At 44.6% G+C, this 21016-nt stretch overlaps 1 protein-coding gene across 1 annotated transcript; it reads right to left on the minus strand.

The window, feature by feature from the left end:
* Positions 1 to 64: 64 nt before the first annotated feature.
* On the minus strand, positions 65 to 19593 carry LOC126996638 (organic cation transporter protein-like). The gene is made up of 11 exons (XM_050857326.1): positions 18801 to 19593; positions 16763 to 16961; positions 14456 to 14559; positions 12874 to 13028; positions 11550 to 11759; positions 11073 to 11161; positions 10500 to 10615; positions 3565 to 3776; positions 2740 to 2921; positions 1708 to 1883; positions 65 to 1067 (listed from the first exon to the last, which is right to left on the minus strand). The coding sequence occupies exons 1-11, from the start codon at positions 19004 to 19006 to the stop codon at positions 908 to 910; spliced, it is 1809 nt and encodes a 602-aa protein (XP_050713283.1). The 5' UTR covers positions 19007 to 19593; the 3' UTR covers positions 65 to 907.
* Positions 19594 to 21016: the final 1423 nt, after the last annotated feature.

The raw sequence follows: 21016 nt of genomic DNA on the forward strand, positions 1-21016 counted from the left end.
GTCTGTCATACACATCATCTCGAGGAGTCAGACCTAGGTGGCTTGGGGACATTATCAATAAACATTATAATCATACCAGTTTGTCTTTAATTCGTCATAAATATTATAAATATAAAAGCCTGTCCAAATTATATAAGAGAGAAACAAGTTGTGTACCAAAAACATTCCGTATGAGTTACTAAATAAATTATAGGATCTTTTGAGGGAACCAACACATGAATGAAGGGAGAGGAGGGAAGGTGACCTGTTTTTTGTAGAGAGACTGATACAAAATTACTTACTTCCCTCACTACACAACCCAAAACATTCCATACGAGTTTCTGAATAAGTTACAGGGTCCTTTGAGGGAACCAACACGCGAATGAAGGAAGGGAAGTAGGTAACCCTCAAGAACACTACTGCCCAATGACTTACTTTCCTCACTACTCAACTCAAAACAAACACAACACAGTCATACACTACGGAGATCTATTTACCATACGGATATTTGTACTGTTGAATAAGCCGCACAAACAATGACCATGAGCAGCGAAACAAATACAAATTACAATACTACAACCACAATGCCCAGCAATACAATATACACCGTGTAGCTCGAGGAACGTGACTCTCCATCTGTCCTCTGTGGGGGTGAGGCGAGGCTGGGAAGAGGGAGAGGGAGGTGAGGAACTACTGCGGACAAGGTAAAGTAGTATTAGGTAAGGTAGTGGGGTGAGGTGCGGGGGCAGGAGCTTTACTACACTACGGGCAGGTAAACAAACTCCCGTAGGTGAGAAGGAGGGGGCGAGGAGAGCTAAACTGGGTACCTTTAGACAACCATGGAGAGGACAAACTTCCGTGAGGTAAGGTAGGGGCGAGCAAGGTCCAAGGTGCCTTACTCCACCCCAGATGAGAAGTGCCAAGTGCCTCACTTCACCGCGGGCAGGTAGATGAACTCCTTCCGGTGTCTGATGAGGGAGGAGCGGTAGGTCTCCCCGCGGAGGGACGCTCGGAGGCTGGACCGGTGCCGGATGAAGGACGGCTGCTGCCCGATCTCCCCGAGGCTGAGCGGCTGGCGGGATTGTTTGCTGCGGGGAGGGACAGGGAAGTGGGGTGAGTTGGGGGACTTTAGAGCCGATTTCACAGTCCAACACAGTGTCTTCGTGACAGCCCGAACCAAACTATAGAATCCCATACAATCCAAAATGGTGAGGTCTTCGATGCTACACTAAATACACAATACTTTTCCTGTATAGTTTCATTAAATTTGTGAACTTAAATATAAACAGTAGACACTATACAAGGAAAATTTCGAAGGCTCTGGTATTGGTTTGGGAGCTTACTAACCCATCATGGGGAACTGTGAAACTGGCCCTTAGGTTGGTATTCAAACGCTTCCGCCTCTCACATCAACTATTTCCAAAGGCCGAAAGGGAGATTAATCGGGTTCTCATGAGTGTTTTTTTCACGTTCACGGTAAATAAGCTTTGTCAGACTACCACCAGGTCCTTAACACTACCCCATGGAAATGATCACAGCTCCTACGAAGGCCTTATCAAAACAATGTGTGTGCTTGGGCGCCGAAAATTATAAGAATGTGGCTATTAATGATTTCGCGTACTCTCTAGGCATGGCAAAAATTGAAATCTATCTGTTTATCTATCTATCTATCTATCTATCTATCTATCTATCTATCTATTTATCTCTATATCTCGTTCCTGTACTTACTCCTGGACTAGGCAGGGGAAGTAGCAGAAGCTCTGGTCCTTCCCGAACTCCTCCCCGTCGGCGAGCGTCTGTGGCAGGTCTCGGTGTAGCGTCTCCGGCAGCAAGAGAGCGACGCAACCGCCGACCACCGACGCCACGCCCAAGATGGCCAGCGGGATGAAGGTGTTGATCGAGCCCTGGGGATGCAGTAAAGAACGGAGTTTTATGACCACTGTAGTAGCGGAGCCATGAATATATATAACCTCCTAATTACAGAAGAAAAGGTAAATAAGGTTTTGATATGTATATTTTTAAGACTCGGATATTTATGAACTACTCAAAGCCAGAACAGAAAAGAACGCCGCCATATGACCACCGTAGTTGCGGCGCCATGGATATATATAACACCCCAATCACAGAAGAGAAGGTAAATAGGGTTTTAATATGTATATGTTCATGATTCGGACAATAAATATGAACTCGTCAAATCCAGAACGCTTGGATTAAGTTGGAAAGTTTCATTTAGTCGGCGCAACATCTGTGGTCGTATGCCGGAGAAAGACAGAAGGGGAAGGAATTATAGGAGAAGGGGCTTGGATTAAAGTCTGCGTCCCTACGTGTTGAGGTGGTGTCGGCCGGCGCTGGTTAGGTAAGGAATATGTGTATACGCTGGACGGGGATGAGGTTATGAGGTATGGGGTATGAGATATGAGTTTACACTACAAGGAAGAACGTCCGAGTTGTCACACCTGACACGCATACCTGGCACACCGGGTACACCTGAGGCCCCCCCTCACCCTTCTCACCCCCTCTCCACCAGTCACCTGAGCTTGACACGCCGCCGCAGGACCGACCGACGACTCTCAAACTTCATGATATCGTGTGCCATGTTTCTCTCTCTCTCTCTCTCTCTCACACGCTTTTTTTTTGTGTATTGGTCTAAGTGTCTGTCTGTCTGATTGTATGAATGTCTGTTTGTCTGTATGTCTGTGTGTCGGTCTTTCAGTATCTCCATCTATCTGTCTATCTATCTATCTATTTATCTCTACTCACCATATACACAACGACGGGCGACAGGAGCGCAGAGAAGTATCCAGCGATGTGCACGCCGGCGACGCCCTGGGCCCGCACCACCGTCGGGAGCAGCTCGGCGGCGTACTGGAGGCCGATGTTGTACGTGATGTTGACGCAGAACCGCCCCAGAATCGCCAGCACGGCCACCGCCAAGCCGTTGCCTGGGGGAGGGACGCAGAGACTTCATTAGTTCATGTTGTGGGGAACTTGAATTGGTAAATGTAAGTCCCGTCCACACTGGATTTTCTTTTACACGACGGAGTTACGTTACGATGTTCTGTTCGCGTCCGATGCTACTAATGCATTACGCCCCGTGTGGACGTCTGCCCGAAAAAAATGTTTGTTTGCCCGAATAATGTTTTGCCTGTATATTCAAACAATTATATATATATATATATATATATATATATATATATATATATATATATATATATATATATATATATATATATATATATATATATATATATATATATATATATATGAAGATTAATTACTAAATTTGACCCATATTTACAAGTGTTACATAAAGACTAAAATATAACATTCAACTGAGTAATGACTATGGGTTGTACTTTAATGTAATACTAAATATATAGTAGCTGTTACTGAAATATATCACTCAAGGGCCGCATTTGGCTCACAAGCTGCCAGTCCAATAGTTGTTAGGCTGCTAAAGATGGCTACTCTGCCGAAAAATCTTTGTCTGCTCAAATCTGGGTGGGCTGCAGCCCCCCAGCCCACCCCGGCTCGTACGCCTATGCTCACGTCCATATTTCTTAACCTCTTCAACAGACTTTGTACCTGGGAAAGCGAGGGTGAGGATGCTGAAGAGTCCGGAGGCCACGAGGGTTCCGCAGGCCAGCCAGCGACGTCCCCAGCGGTCCAGGGTGAAGATGAGGAAGAGGTCAGCGGGGAGCTCCGTCGCTGAGGCCACGGTGAAGGCCACGAACACGTTCAGGGGAAGGTGAGCCACGTTCCTCGCGTGTCCGTCGTACACTATGCTGAGCAACATCCTGGGGAGACGCAGAAATGGTTAGGGACGAGGCAGCAGTAACGATTTTAGTCTTCTGGAGGACTTAACTAACCATGGTTAAGTTTTGGGCTCCATAAAACGCACCTTCCAGTATATTTTATACAGTAAAGGCAGCAGCTCAAGGGCAAGAAAAATAAATGAGAAAAGAAAGCCTGCTAATCACTGCCCCTATCAAAGAGTGTACAGATGAGTGGTCAAGAGAGAGGTCAGTTTCGGATGGAGAGGTGTCTCGATACTCTCCTCTGGAAAGAGTTCAAGTAGCAGGCAGAGGAAATTATTATGATAAGCTACCAAAGCCTCCCTTCAGGGTGCAGATACAGCAAGTTGAACCACACAAAATACCAAAAGGTGCTGGAGAGAAGCAAAGGCAACGAACAGATAAGAAACTGGCAGTCAAAGCCAAAAGGAGGAAAAATAAAATTACTGTTTCAAAAAGACATTCACACGAGACTTAAATGTAGAAATGTCTGCAGAAAGGACGATCTCATTGGGTGACTGATTCCATAAACTTGTCAACGACGGAAGAAAACATCGTGAGAATTGTCGTACAAAAATTCATAGGATTAAAAGCAAGATCGTTTTAACTAAGAACAAATCTCGTGACCCGGGCAGGAGTAAAAGGATCTGGCAAAGCATTGTGTATGGGATGCCGATTATTCTTAAAAACTTTAAATAAAATGCTAAGGGCACCAACTTGACGCCGATTTTTTCTAAAAAAAAGAGACAGCAAAAAAAACAAAAAAGTAAACCAATTAAACATTAATAAGGCCTCCTGATGGAAAGAAAAAAAAGAAGAGTTTAAAGGAAAGCTGCTTCAAAGATTTTTGAGAAGGAACCAAGGAGAGTGAAAGAAAGAAGATAAAGTGGAGGAAGTGAAATGATGAAAGGCTGTAAGGATTGTTCCTGAGTAGAGGGATGAAAGAGATAAGAGATTGGATAAGGAGGGGAATGGGTTTGGGGAAGTCGAGGATGAGCATAGCAAGCAGAGTTTGCAAGGGGGGAGCGGAAGGAGGGAGATTAGCAAGGAAATAGAAGAAGAGCAGCGAAAGAGGGAAAGGAGGATAGAAGAAGAAGAAGATAGGAAAGGGAAAGGAGATTAAGAAAAAGAAGGGCATGAGTATGAGGAGGAGGAGAGCATGCGATGAGAAGACCACACAGAGGACCCGAGATCAGAACGAGAGCTGACAAGAGCCCCTGGACCAGGAGATAGAAGGGAGGAGACAGAGGAGAGGAGATAGCCTAGAGGAAGCTGGGAACGAGGCAGCAGAGAGATGAGAGTGGACACATGAGATGAGAGGAGAGACCCACTGAGGAGAGATGAGAAAGTATGATGTTTCCAGAAGATTGTTTGGAAAGTGAGATATGGAGGGAAGAGAGTGTTGAAAGAGTAGATGGGAAGGTGTGGAAAGGGCTGGTTGAGGTGTTAGAAGTTTGTTGCGTTTGAAGTGTGGAGTAGTAAGGTGTGCTGAGGTTGAGGATGGAGGACACCCAGAGTCTTTCTTGCCCCAATTCCAATATTAGTAAGGTCTGAGGTTGAGTAAAAAAAGCTCCAGCCTTAGTCGTTCGAAGATCCTGGAATCGTGGAAGTCTATTAAGAGAAGTTGAATAATGCAAGAAGATCATCAATGAGGAACAGAAGGACAGTCTGTTTTGGAAGAAAGATCATGAATGAGGGACAGAAAAAGGGATAGAGAGAGGAGAAGGGAAGGGGAGAAATAGAAGAAAGAGATAGAAAAGTCCAGATAAAAACCACCAGAGAGTAATAGAACCGTAGGAGGGTAGTTTAGGAGAGAAAGAAAGAAGCCAGACCCTATCAAAAGCCAAAAAGGAAGGAAAGAGAAAGCTAAAGAGCCAAAGGAAAAAGTTTCGCGAGGATGACCAAGAGTCAAGTAAAGTAGAAAGAGCTAGACACCAGAAGCCAGGAGATGCGGAAGAAGGTCACTTGGAGAGAGACCTTCAGAAATCAGAGAAAAGGATGAATGCAAAGAACGGATGGGTCAAAAGTGAAAGAAAGAGACGGAAAAAGAAAGGATAGGTAATAGACGGTAAATCAAAAGGAGTCGGTCGAATAGGAAGGCAAAGAGGAGGAAGGCATACCCTTCTTAGGTGAAGGGTAGAAGATGTTGACAGCAGAGGGTGAAGGTTTGTTTGCACAGGCAGGGCAGAAAGGAAGGAGTTGGGCAAGAAGCAGGTCCATAGGCCATCAGTTTTAAGGATAGGAGGAGGGCCATCAGGTCAACAGCAGAAGAAGACAGAGGACAAAGAGGAGAGAGGCAGAGGCAGAGAAAGAGGAGAGGGGATAGGAGCCAGAAGAACAGGAGAGGGGGGAGTAGAGGAGAATATGCCCAGAATCGTCCAGAGTGGTTTTTAGGAAAAGAAAAGAGAGAAGTGTTCAGCCTTGGATTAGAAGAAGTGAGAAGAGAAAGAAGAGACTGAGGAGTAGGAGATGGGAAAGAAAGAGAAGTTGAGGGAGGGAAGAGTTTGAGATGCAGAAGTGATGAAATTGAAAGAAAAAGAGAGAATTTTAGTCGGAGATGAGAATTTGATTGAAGTCGGAGAATAGAGAAATGTAAATAATTAGCCAAAGTTAGTAGTAGAAATGTGTTATCTATATTATTAGTATTAAGCTCTGTATCTTTACCTATTACAAGGCTTTTCATTAGAAGGAGAGTGATTCGGGTGAGGGAGCTAGCGTCGAGAGAGAGTAGAGAGAAAGATGCGCTGAGCACACAGAGGAGAGAGAACCAGAGGAAGATAATCATTCCACAATACACATTCCTGGACATCCAATGGAAGTCCCATAGAGCTGAAGCAGCACTGAGCTAAAGCGCTCTCGGAAGTCCCAGAACCAAATGCCAGAAGCATCGGGTCGGTGGGGGTGGAAGCAGAGGATGACAGTGAGGACAGATGCAGACAGGAGATTGGATCGGAGGAAATAAGCAGAAGGGTTTGAGTTTGAGGAAGGTGCAGAAGGGTTAGGGTTAAGGGAAGGGAGTAGGTAGGGTTGAGGACTGATGAATTAGACGGTCATGCCATAGTGGGTGCTGGAGCGTAGGCTTGGATAGGTTGTTCTTGAAGACAAGAGGAAAGTAGTGAAAGGATTTGAAAAACCTAGATGAAAGAACATTGAAAATGGAGGATGGAGAGAGGATGGAGATTTTAGAATTCAAATTCAAAGAATTTTAGAAGTCAAATAGTCAAAGGAATGAGATATACAAGACAGAGACAGAGAGAGATATAGCACAGATAATTTCTAATAGAATGAACACAATGAAGTAAAAAGATGACAGGAAAAATTCAAGAGAGTCAAGGTCGTGGGCACGAGGGCAGTGACGTCGTTGGCAACATTGCGCTTTCCATGGAGATTTAGGAGGGAGATTGAGAGATAGGAGGGAGTAACAGAGGAGATCAGCTTGTCACTGGTCAGTAAGTGTTGCAGGCTTGGAAGGAGGAGAGAAGGAGGGAAGAGGAGAGGAGGATGAGATGAAAGAGAAGAAAAGAAATTAGAAATGGAGAAGAAGAGAAAGAGAGGAGAGAAGAAGAGAATTTGAGGAACCTCCGGGTCGGACGGGGTCGTCGAAGGGGAGTCCTCCTGGGGAATTGGGTCCCCTCTTCTAAGGGACCTGAGGAGGGATTGCTTTTTTGAATTTTGAATTTTTTTTTTTTGTTATGTGAATATGTTATGTTATGTGGTGTGTGGTGTGATCTGAGAGACTCTCTTTAGAGACTCCGTTGACACTGCTCGGGTACCTCCGGTGTTGGTGAGACAGGAGGACATGGGAAGGGTCTGGAGAGGGTGGCTCCCTTCTCTCATATATACTACCTATTCACTGGTGGAGCTTTGCGCCTTCGGGGGGGTCTTTCCTACCTACTCCAGCCAAATCATGATCAAGATCAAGAACAAGTGCCGAAGAAATAAATTTAATTGTCAAGTAGCTTTATATGGCAATTGGCAGCAGACATCCAAACAGGAGCACAATACTCCAAGTGGAGCAAAATGAATGCATAAAAAAATTTGATTACAGTTGAGTCACAAGCAAAAATTTTGAAGCACTTACTAAGTAAGCCTGTCTTCTGTGCAATAGTGGAAGACATGGAACGGATATGCTTCTCAAATGTCAGTTTAGAATCAAGAGTGACTCCCAATAAACGGATACTAGAAACATCCTTAATCTGTTCACCAAAAATATGCAAACAAGGATGAGGTGGACTCAAGGTACGGGATCTATTGATGGTAATGGAATGCGTTTGATTGGCATTAAACTTCATGCCCCAAAGTTGACACCAAGCGGTGATCATTGCCAAGTCCCTATTCAGAGATGCAGCAACTTCACCTCTGTTGCTAGGAGAGTGAACAGAGGAGTATAGAGTTGTATCATCAGTATATGAAATAAGCTTATTTTCGAGGTTAATGCCCAAGTAAGAAATAAAAATGTTAAAAAAATAAAGGTCCAAGGACACTGCCCTGAGGAACGCCAGAAACAACAGGCAGAGGAGCAGAGCAGCACCATCAACAACCACACATTGTAATCGATTAGTTAAAATTTTTTTAAAAATATTGAGAAGACTTCCACCAATACCAAGGAGTTGTAGTTTATAAATTAGAGCCCTATAATTCACAATATCAAAAGCAGAACTAAAATCAACAGCAACAACTCGAGACTCATTCCCACGATCCAAAGAAGACTGCAGGTCATGAGACAGAGTCAAGAGAGCGTCACATGTTCCCAAACTCTTACGGAATCCGAACTGAGAATTAGGTAACTGATTGAATTTATCACGGTATATGGAAAGCCGTTTAGCCAAAAGCCTTTCAAAGATCTTAGAGAGGATAGGGGTAATATAAATTGGGCGGTACTCAGTAAGAAAAGTTGAAGCTGAGGCTCCCTTTGGGATGGGGGTGATGTTGGCCTTTGCGCCAACAAGAAGGAAAACTACCAGACTTCAGCCGTAACCTAAATACTACAACAACTTTTGGTGCTAAGAACGTAGCAATCTTCTTAGAGAATAGAGGAAAAACAACAACATCTGGGTCCGTCCCATCATATATATCAAGATCTAGAAGGTACTTTTTCAATTCACTAGATCTAAATGCAACTGAGTTAAGTTTTGAAAAGGGGAAACAGAAGGAGGAAGATTGCTCTGGAGTTTACCAGAGCAAGGATGAAAGAATGAAGATGCTGGTTAACTCTTGCATAAGGGATTTGGACAGTACAGGGATGAGCTAGAGTAGAAAATCGAGTGCAGCGGGGCCGCGGTAAGAGTAACTAGATTATCTTAGAACATCAAATATTAAGAGGGTCATAATTTTTAATGATAGATGTTTGGGGTCCTCACAGACAACGAGGCCCCAAGTGCTGGGATGTATCGCTTGCAACCATAAGAGAGTACCCCCTCCAGAAATGGTATAACACAGAGTAACTAGATTATCTCAGAGCATCAAATTTCAAGAGGGTAATGTTTTTGTTATGATGAATGTTTGGGGACCTCACAGACAATGAGGCCCCGAGTGGTGGGATGTATCGCTTGTACCTATAACCGGTTCTATAAAGCAATGTTGGATGTATGGCTTGTATCTATACCCGACTCTATAAGCCAGTATTCTTGTCTCGCGGTGTGGTGGCTCGGGACATTGTGGTAGTAAGGGAGCCCAAACCTGCACTTCATAACATTAACTCTTGGGACGTCGAGATGAAAATTTTAACAAGCATTCCTCTATTTTTTAACAGATGCTTGAGGTTATAAAAGGCTGCTGTAACGGGAGAGGTGTTGCCGACAGAGGAGAGATTTGAAAGCTGAAAAAGACACTTGAAAATAAAGAAAATATTACATAAGCAAACAAAACTGGGAGGTAGATAATATAATAAAATCTGAAGCATGTTTTTGGGGGGTGTCAACAGGAAATACGTAATACGCTAAACCACCACCACGACGACACACACACACACACACACACACAATCAGTAACCTGTACGATCCAACAATGAGTCACTTAATCTCCATAGCCCTGGTTGACACGCTCTCTCTAATCCCGAGTACTTATCTAATCTCTTCGTAAAGGCGCCGGTTGTTCGGGCGCCCTCAGTTTAGGTCTGTTCAAAGCCGGCCCGCTGCGAGGTGTGAGGGGGGCCTGACCACTCTGGCGCCGGGGTGTTACGCGCCTTCTTTTGAGGTATCTCGGCCTAATCCTTTCTCGAGGGTAATACGGCGGAGTGTGAGGTGTTGTTGTACGCGTTATGTTAAGTCGTAGCGTGGTTATGTATATACGCTTTCTGTGTCTCTATCTCTGTCTCTCTGTCTCTATCTCTCTCTCTGTCTCTGTCTGTCTCTCTGTCTCTGTCTGTCTCTCTGTTTCTGTCTGTCTATCTGTTCTATTCTCCCTCTGTTCTTTTATGTTCTTTTCTCTTCTCTTCTCTTCTCTTCTCTTCTCTCTCTCTCTCTCTCTCTCTCTCTCTCAGCACGCCGTAGCATATGTTAAACAACGAACGATAAACAATACATATATCAGAACTAATACTATTCTAAGGGATAACTCCTACTACTACTACTACTACTACTACTACTACTACTACTACTATGATTTTTAAAGTTGGTGAAATTTCATCAACATCTTCACACAGAATAGCTTGGAGAATCAACTTTTTCACGAGTATTTACTGTAATATTTATCAATGAGTCTTGTAGTGAGCGTTGCAGGACTCACCAGAGGAGGCTGACGGCGATGGTGGTGCGGCGGAGTCTCGGGGTCTTGAAGAGGTCGAAGATTGAGGCGCTGAGGTGTGGGTCGGCCCCTTCCTCCTTGTCCTTCTGGGCGCTCCGCTGCAGGGGATAAAGGAACGCCCTGAGTAACGCTGACACCCACTTACTTACTCGATCCTTGTTTTAGTGGTACAGGAGGCAGGGCAAGGGAGAAAGTAAGTAACGTTGACACCTATTCACTTACTCGATCCTTGTTTTAATGGCACAGGAGGCAGGGCAAGGAAGAATGTAAGTAACGTTGACACCCACTTACTTACTCGATCCTCCTTTTAATGGTACAGGAGACAGGACAAGTAAGGCAGTAAGGAAGTAAGTAAAGTTGGGTGCATACGCTATATCTACGCGTGGCCTTGGTGCTTGTCTCCGTCGCATTAGCCAAAAAGACAAAACTAAGTGATAAAAAAAAGAGAGTCCGCAAAACTATATGCTCCTATAAAACATAATATAAGCCAGATCTGATTACGAAGAAATTACAAGGGAAAGGCTGATAAGGGACTTGGACTCGTCTTGCACTTACCTTGAGGTCGTCGAGCACCCTGTCAGGGATGACTTTGCCGTTGAGGTGAGCGATGGACTTAAGTATCTTGATCGTCTCGTCCACACGGCCTGGGCAGGTAACAGAGGCCTTATTAGGAGAGTGAAATCATGCCACACTTACACGGGGCAACGTCTTGTACTTACAGAGGAGATAGAATTAGGTTCACACTGTATAGTAAGAAAGAAAGAAAGAAAGAAAGAAAGAATGAAAGATAGAAAGAAAGCATGAAAGAAAGAAAGATAAAAAGATAATGAAAAAGAAAGAATGAAAGAAGATTTTAATAATAATAATAAGCCTACTTTTAAATAAATTCATACAGGTCTACATTTCCTACAACAATAAATAGACCTACATACATTACAAAATCAATCAACGGGCTTTTTTTTTTTCATGCGGGGTTTTTTTCTCACTATTATTATCCCTTGAACTGCTTCCTTGACTCTAAAAATATATCACCTTGAGAGAGCAGCCAGCGAGCACTCTCCGGGAGCAGCCAGTGGGCGAGGCAGGCGGCGATCATGGGGATGGCGGAGACGGCGGTGAGGAGGCGCCAGTTAGCAACCCAGAGCGCCAGCCACGGCAGCATCACCGTGCCCCCCATGTAGAAGAGAGCGATGGAGAGGTTGGCGACCAGCGTCCGGCGGAGGGGTCCAATGTACTCCAGCACTGCCCAGGGGATAAGGGAGCTTTCTGTTACTGACGATACTAAGGGACATATTCTTAAATGGGAAGGAGATGGAGAGGAATGGATGTAAAGGGAAGATGGGAAGAAGGGAAGTAAAGGGAAGGAGAGAGAGAGAGGAGTGGAAGTAAAAGGATGGAAAGGGAGAGGAATGGAAGTAACGGGAAGGAGAGGGAAAGGAATGGAAGTAAATGGAAGGAAAGGGAGGGCGAGAAGTTACTAGATACCATTACTGCTGCTACCATTATTACTACTGTTACTATTAAATGCTTCTGCTGCTGCTAACAATTTCTCTCTCTCTCTCTCTCTCTCTCTCTCTCTCTCTCTCTCTCTCTCTCTCTGACTTTCTATCTATCTATCTATCTCGTATTACACATTCACGACAAAACAGTTTCCTAATTAAAAATAACCCTTGCAATGATGATGAAATTTCCTGTTTGAGCAATTCGACAAACAACCTCCAGTGCGTAGTGGAGGTAATTGAAAGAAAGGAAGGAAGGAAGGGAGGAAAGACAGGAAGGAAGGAAGGAAGGATGAGGGGGAGGAAGGAAAGAAAGAAGACAGGAAGGAAAGAAGAAAGGAAGGAAAGGATAAAAGGAAGGAAGAAAGAATATATGAAGGTATGAATGAATGCTTGAATGAATGAATGAAAGAGAAAGAAAAAGAGAAAGAAAGAAAGAATGGAATTTAGGAAGGAAGGAAGGAAGGAATTACGAAAGAAAGAAAGAAAGAAAGAGAAAAAGAAAGAAAGAATGAAAAGTAGGAAGGAAGGAATGAAGGAATTACGAAAGAAAGAAAGAAAGAAAGAGAAAAAGAAAGAAAGAAAGAAAGAAAGAAAGAAAGAAAGAGAAAAAGAAAGAAAGAAAGAAAGAATATAAAAACGAACGAACGAACGAAAGCAAGCAAGGAAGAAATAAAGGAAGAAAGAAAGAGAAAAAAGAAGGCAAAGAAAGAATTAATGAAAGAGAAAAAGAATAAACGAGAGAAAGAAGAAAACAAAAAACAAAAGAGAAAGAAAAAAAAAAGCAAAATAATATCAGAACGAAATCAAGCTCCCACACTATAATCTCCGCTCAACAAACATCAGTATCAACCTACCCAAGACATACATCATGACGAATATGTTGTCGAAGGTCATGCCCGCCAGAAACCTGTAGAAGAGGAAGTCGCCGAGGGAGGTGGAGAGCGCCGTCAGCACAGAAGCCAAGGCGCCGAGCATGTTCGTCGCCACCAGCACCGGCACGCGACCGAACCTGGGGAGAGTCTGGAGGTCAGCTTTACACACTAATACCATAGGAAAGTCATAAGACCCATAGCACATATATTAGCTAAGGCTTTCGTAGGAGCTGTGGGCCTTTCCATGAGTAGTTTTGTGACCCTGGTGGAAGTCTGACCTTTCCTCTGTACATTGAACCTAATAATGCACTCATGAGGATCCGACTGATCTCTTTTTTGGCCTTTGAAAATAGTCGATAAGAGAGGCAGACATTTGACAAGGCTTTCGTAGGAGTTGTGGTCCTTTCCATGAGCAGTTTTGTGACCCTGGTGGAAGTTTGACCTTTCCTCTGTACCTTGAACCTAAAAATGCACTCACGAGGGCCCGACTGATCTCCTTGTTGGCCTTTGAAAATAGTCGATAAGAGAGGCAGATATTTAACAAGGCTTTCGTAGGAGTTGTGGGCCTTTCCATGAGTAGTTTTGTGACCCTGGTGGAAGTTTGACCTTTCCTCTGTACCTTGAACCTAAAAATGCACTCACGAGGGCCCGACTGATCTCCTTTTTGGCCTTTGAAAATAGTGGATAAGAGAGGCAGACATTTGACAAGGCTTTCGTAGGAGTTGTGGGCCTTTCCAGGGGTAGTTTTATGACCCTAGTGATAATTTGTCCTTTCCTCAGTACCGTGGACCTAAAGAAACACTCATGAGGACCCGACTGATCTCCTTTTCGGCCTTTGGAAATAGATGATGTGAGTGGCGGAAGCGTCTGAGAATACTATCTTATGTCACGTCACCTCATCCGGGACCTCATGCGGCAGGTCTTCGATACGTCTTTTCACACTTTATTTTGAACAGTAAAGGAAGCAGCTCAAGGGCAAAAAAATGAGTTAGAACAAAAGAAATCGGCTGACACTGCATCTATAAAAGAAAGTAAGGAAGAGTGGCCAAATAAGGGGTCAATTTCGGGTGGAGAGGTGTCTTGGTACGCCTCTCTTTGGAAGTTTATTTTATCTTTTCTCACAACGAAGGCAATAGTTCAAGGACGATAACAAAAGAGAGAGGAAATAAAGCCCGGAAATTGCTGCTTCCACTCTAAGAACGGAAGCAGTATTGAAAGCACGGTCACTTTAGGCTGAGGGTCGTGTCTTAATACGCCTCTACTGAAAGCGTTCAAGTCGTAGGAAGGAAGAAATACATACGAATTATAAAGGAGGCTATCCCAGAGTTTAACAGTGCAAGGGATGAAAGAATGATGATGCTGGTTAACTCTTGCATTAGATTTATGGGCAAAAGAAGGATATAAGTCACGATAAAAACAACGTTCAAGGAGAGGAATCTAAAGGTAAGTATTTATCTGCCCTGGAAAACCAAAGAACTAGCACGCTGTTTAGCTCTGTGTCTTCTTTACCATGAGAAAAAAAGCCCGAGGTCAGCTGTCACCCGCCAACCCGCCGCCCCCTCACCTGTCTGCCACCCAGCCGAAGAGCAGCCCGCCGAACACCGCCCCGAGGAAGAACATGGACTGGGCCAGCGTCGCGTACCACTCCCTGGAGCACACCCAGTCTAGCTGCGGAATAACACACTCTATGACACACACATACACACACACCATCACTTAACTACCTATATATGTATACTACAACTACTTCTACTACTACTACTACTACTACTACTACTACTACTACTACTACTACTACTACTACTATTGATGCTAAGCTGCTGCTACTACTACTACTACTATTGATGCTGAGCTGCTACTACCACTACTACTACTACTACTACTACTACTACTACTACTGCTGACACCACTACATATTTTAGCATTACCAATAACAATACCAATAATATCAACAAGTGACAGTAACAACCATTGGCTGCTACTACTACTACTACTACTACTACTACTACTACTGCTACTGACATCACTACATATTTTAGCACTACCAATAACAATACCAAAAATATCAACAAGAGACAGTAACAACCATTGGCCACTACTACTACTACTACTACTACTACTACTACTATGACTACTACTACTACTACTACTACTACTACTACTACTACTACTACTACTACTACTACTACTACTACTACTACTACTACTACTACTACTACTACTACTACTACTACTACTACTACTACTACTACTACTACTACTACTACTACTACTACTACTACTGCAACTACTACTACTACTACTACTACTACTACTACTACTTTTTTTTATACTACTACTACTACGGGCTAGAGTTGCGTTGTGAGCGGTATCTTTTCTCATATCCTTTCACAAAACAATTCATTGGCCCCACCCCGCCAATGACTGTGGCCGACAACCATCTTTATTTAGTATTACAAACCTTACTAAACATATTATTCTTAAGCTAACAGAACTTGTGGTTGATACGACTATCAACCACCGTCGCCTCAAAGTCCAGGTCGGCAATGTGGGTGGTTTTGGGTGCAGGTGACCTGGTTCCTCTCAGGTAGACCAAGGCTGACCTCAGGAGGGAGAAAGACAGCCTGCATCTCATCCAGGCGACCACACTGCTTCTTGGCTGTTGTTTCTTATCCGCCAGTGTTTCGGCGAGTCTTGCGTAGAAGCTCTGCGCCCTTGGTCCCATCCCTCCTGACGTCGTGAACACTAATGGGGTGAAGGAGCCCTGGTCCACATTCTGTATTCTTTCTTCATATGCTCTGTTCTTCTCTTGTTCTGTTTCTTCTGTGGGCTGCATCAAGGGTCAGGTCTCTGTGGCAATGGGCCATGGGATCAAAGATCCTTATGTCAAAGTATGCCCTTTGTCCACGAGTCCAAAACCCTCTGGCGCAAACATCCACTTGTGCTTCGTTCGAAACATTAGCGGTGCGTCTGGCGAGGTGTTCGCCTTGCAGAGGGAGCAGCATGGGTTCCACAGTCACGTCGTGACAGACTTCTTTCAGCATTTGAGCTGTTACGTCTCTCACTTCATCATGTCTCATGCAGACGAAACCTCCTCTCTTGCATGTCATGGCATAGTTTTGGTTGAAGGGTGAGCCACAGTTACACATGTTTGGGAGCCCATCCACTGGCCAGCCATACCTGAGGGCATCAGTGAATTCTTTTTTGTTTAAGTTGAAGCCTTTTGCCCTGATAGGTAGTGTGGTTAGCCAGTTTGAAGCGCCCACCTCCTGTGCAATATCTGTCCTCCTCCTTGTGTCTTCTGGGAGTTCTCTCATTAGGTCACTCAGAGTGTCTCTGTTTTTCTTCTCTGTTTTTGGAGATTTCATTCCTTAGTGGCCTAATATCTTGAGGGTTGTCTTCTCCCCTTCCATTTTGGTTGATAATATATCCGGTCAAGGAGGCTGTGATTCGGAGTGAGTTCTCGAATTCAGACTCTGCCAGATTTTGCGGGTTAGTGATGCCGAGCCCACCCATTCTTGGCGGCAACTCCAGCAATCTTCTCTCCTGGTCGCTGGGGCATCTCCCATTTGCTATCGCCGGTATGAAGGTGTTTCTGATAGCATCTTCCAGAGGTTTTAGTAACGGAGCAGCATCAGGAACTGTCCTCATGAGGTAGTTCCATTTATGCTTGACACCGTACGTAAATGCTGCGTAGGCTGCCTGCGGTTCCGTTTTGGCGATCTCGCTCAGCCTCTCCAGCCTACTACTACTACTACTACTACAACTACTACTATTACTACTGGCACCACTACACATGTTTTAATATAACCAACAATAATAACAACACTATCAACAAACTCGACAGTAAGACCCTCGGCAGCGTCCTCACCTCGGAGACGATGCTGTGGTAGTTCCCTGAGTTGGAGAGGTTGTACTCCCACGCCTGGCAGTCACGCACCGGCCAGGACGTGTTGGCGGTGGTCACGCCCTCCCGAAGTAGCGCCAGGTAGTCCACGTCGTACACCTGGCAGCGGCTCCGCACCTCCACGCCCAGAGCATCCTTGGTGAAGGGCACGCTGAGGGCTCGTCTGGGGGGTAGGAGGACGAGGAGATAGAAGGGTAAAATAGATAAGATAAATAATGATAAAAAAATGTGGAGAGAAAAAATGAGATTTACATAGATTTACATAGAAAATCAGACCACACAGACCCCATGGTCCAGACTAGGTGGTCTGTCCTTAAACCTAAGTGATTTTACATTAATCAGAAGGCTCCAAAACGTTGCATTTCTACTCTAGTTGAGAGAGAGAGAGAGAGAGAGAGAGAGAGAGAGAGAGAGAGAGAGAGAGAGAGAGAGAGAGAGAGAGAGAGAGAGAGAGAGAGAGAGAGAGAGAGAGAGAGAGAGAGAGAGAGAGAGAGAGAGAGAGAGAGAGTTTAATTATTTGTTTATGTATTTATTCATTGATTTATTTCTCTATGAGGCGGTAAAGGCGAACGAGTTGAAGGAAATAGATCGTAGCCATATACCACGGCAGCCACTATAAATAGAATTTGCCTGCGCCACCAATGGACTGGGGTCGTTGAGGAGATCCATATAGAAAACCTAGCGGCACATCACCTATAAAAAAAGAAAACCGGAATTCCCCTCCCTGCTTACAAATAGTTTCCTGGTGCTACTTCCACATGTATTCTTAGTTGTATAATCACATCCTGTACTGCCTGGGGGTTGGGATAGCATGCTCCTCCCTTCTCCTTTGTTGTTTACTTGCAACAATAAACTATCAATCAACCAATACAAATAAATAATTGTATGGATAAACTCAATCTTCGAGGTCATGACATACACACGGTGTCTACATCTCCAACAAGTATATAAGCATATCTGAGACCTGGGTATCAAGTAAAAAGCAGGGGGGTCCAGTCACGCGCCGAGTTATGTGAATGGGGCGGAGCTAGCGTGACGTCAGCGAGATTTCCCTGTGGTGCATAAAAGTTTGCCCGAAAAGAGAAACGTTTGCTTTATTTTTTCTTTGGTGTGGGAAACGTTATTTTTTTTTACGAACGCAAGAGAGAGAGAGAGAGAGAGAGAGAGAGAGAGAGAGAGAGAGAGAGAGAGAGAGAGAGAGAGAGAGAGAGAGAGAGAGAGAGAGAGAGAGAGAGAGAGAGAGAGAGAGAGAGAGAGAGAGAGAATTACCGGTCAGTTAATTATTGAAACACCTGAAAACTTTGTCACGATTTTAAGAAACCATAAAGTGCATGGTGCTTACTGTAGGCACTTCTTCGTTGCTAAATGAATGCGATGATTGCAAAAAGTCGTAAAGCGATCGAAAAAAATATGAATTTGTACAGGTGGCAACACTCCTCGGACGTGTATCTAATAAAGTTTTCCTACATTCCTTCCCTAGTTGTCTCGCCGTACACCACTTGGTTTGTTCGTATTCAGTAAATGCTGGCTGCATATCTGACCTTTTGAGCGGTTATATCGTCTCTTCCACACAAATAAAGCCATTTTTTACGTGTTTTTCTGTCTTTTGGTAAATCATAAAAAAACTGTAGTTTGACCGTCCTGAACGATACTTGTTATTGCAGCCAACCACAGTGCAGTGAGGCATTTTAATGGGAAAAACTCAGTTCATGGGTAGCGAGCGGCGGGAGCTGATTTGAAACGAGATCTGGTTGACGTCACGGCTGCGCAGAACCTACAAATTTTGGCTGGGCCACGAGCAGACCCCTCACTCCTTTGACCCAGGTAAAAAGTAACAACTAACAAATGAAAAACGTAACAGAGAAGTACAAGTTGCTAGCACCCTGGAAGACTTCGTGAGTCTCAGCTCTTCGGTATAGGGAGATTAGCCCAGCAATCTAGAGAGTGAAGGACCTCTCAGCTGCGGCACAAGTTTCGCACAAACACTCCACCAGTATCTCACCTTTGCTCGACGCTGAGGCCGCTGTTCTGGAGGACCTCCACGGCGCACCAGTGATCAGGCTCCAGCGTGATGAAGAACTGCACGAAGTAGATGAGCGCCAGGTTGAGGCAGACAGGGGCGAGCCCGAAGAAGAGCAGCCAGTGATATTTGCCGAACTCGCCCACGTGGGGCAGCACGTCGTCAAAGTCAATGCCATCTGAATCCATTGCACCCACTGCCGATGACCGAGTACGATGAATTAGTCACTGAACAACACACTTATTCCCGTTCAAGCCTACGACATTAATGACCGCACTGTCCAGGCTCGAGGTACGCGCTGCACTGCTTAGCTACTTGTGTGTTAGTTGCTCAAGATCCAGGCAGGTGGGTCAAGGCGCCCATCGCGCACGTGGCCGTGGCCGTAAGACTAGGTGTGCTCAAGGTGGACAGGCTGGCTGGGATTCCCGCTACGACGTCCGGAGATAACCAGATACACACGGCCAGTGTGTGCTCGGCCTTTCATTGGGTAATGACCTATCTTGGTTTGCCAAAACAAAAGCTACGAATGTAATTTCAATGCATATAAAATATTCATCTTTGTGTTGCGACATAAGTGAATGTACCGAGACATACTTCACCGAGCCTGGCACTTCCTACTGAGCGAGAGAAAGTAAGCCGTAGAAAGTAAGGAAGCGTTATTTACATGAGTGGTGCAAAGATGCGACTTTAGATAATCGGCGCGATAATCTGACGAGGAAAAAAGATTGTGCCGCAGCGGGCCGCGGCACGCCGCCCTGACAATGGCGGTGACGCACTTCCTTCTGGCGGCCGCCGCGTCTTGCAACAAACACAGCGCTGCGTCACTTCCTCTTCCTACAGCGCCTTCTTGCATGCACATGTAACGTAAACTTTTCATAAACATAAGAACTACAATACTGATGATGATAATGATAATGACAAAACATAGGCATTTATATTATTAATGATTATTATAATTATTATAATGAACATTATTATTATTACTATTATTATATAATTATTTTTTCTTTTGTGGCAGCAGCAGCAGCAGCAGTAGTAATAGTATTATTAGTATTACTATTATTATTATTAGTAGTAGTAGTAATGGGACAAAGGCCACTTACAAGCTGCCTCAGGCAGCTGACACGCAAAACGTAAAATAAAGTATTTCAATGGCTAATGTATAATTACGTAAGACGTGTTTTAACTTAAACACAATAATGTCTGTTTAAGTGATGTTTGGCAACCCTATGAATAGTTAAATGTCGAGCCGCCGGATGTGTGGGCATCATCCTGTTTGATCGGCGTCCGTATCCCGCTGTTCATTGCCAGGACACTGCCGCAAGAATAGGTCCCCACATAGCCTTGACCGTAGCTTCACAATATCCAGCAGCGGCAAAGCGGGCTGCCCACTACTCGCGGCAGGCTGTGAGGACAGTCCTTATTTGAAGAGCGTGAATCACCACGACTCGTACAGTTTTAGCGTGGAAAGTAACCCCAGCCCTTCGTGTGGCCGGGGGTTGCTTCACCGATGACTGGCGGTTATCATTCCGGGGGGAAGCTGAAGGGCAAATGTAAACGAGAAAAGGTCATGTGATTTTTGTTAGAGGTAAACTTCTTAAGTTCTAAGTTCCCTTTTTTTCTTATAAACCTCTAATATACTGGACCAACACACACACACACACACACACACACACACACACACACACACACACACACACACACACACACACACACACACACACACACACACATTTATCATAATCCTTAACACCATATTAAAAATAAAAAAATCAGAGGTGGTCATTGGTGGCGATGAGGGGGAATAAATCGGTGAACTTATGAGTCGGTCAGTCCACGGACAACGCCACACGCCTCACAGCTTTGCCAGGAGGGTTCTGAACCAGACCACGACGGCATGGGCAGTATTCTTAAACATTTCGGCGCCCAAGGACACATATTTGACAGGGCTTTCGTATATGAGTTTTAAACATTTCCAGGGGTATTATTATGACCCTGGTGGTAGCTTGACCCTTCTTATGTACCATGCACCTAAGGAAACACTCATTAGAACCCGACTGACCTACTTTTCGGCCTTTGGAAATGGTTGATGTGAGAGACAGAAGCGTCCGAGAATACCGTCCTATAAATCTTCGTGCGCCGGTGTCCTGTCAAGTGGCTGGCCTTTTCCCCTTCATAGTTTGCTCCGTGCGCTGGAA

This window comes from Eriocheir sinensis, chromosome 10, assembly GCF_024679095.1.
Source record: "Eriocheir sinensis breed Jianghai 21 chromosome 10, ASM2467909v1, whole genome shotgun sequence".
Taxonomy (NCBI): domain Eukaryota; kingdom Metazoa; phylum Arthropoda; class Malacostraca; order Decapoda; family Varunidae; genus Eriocheir; species Eriocheir sinensis.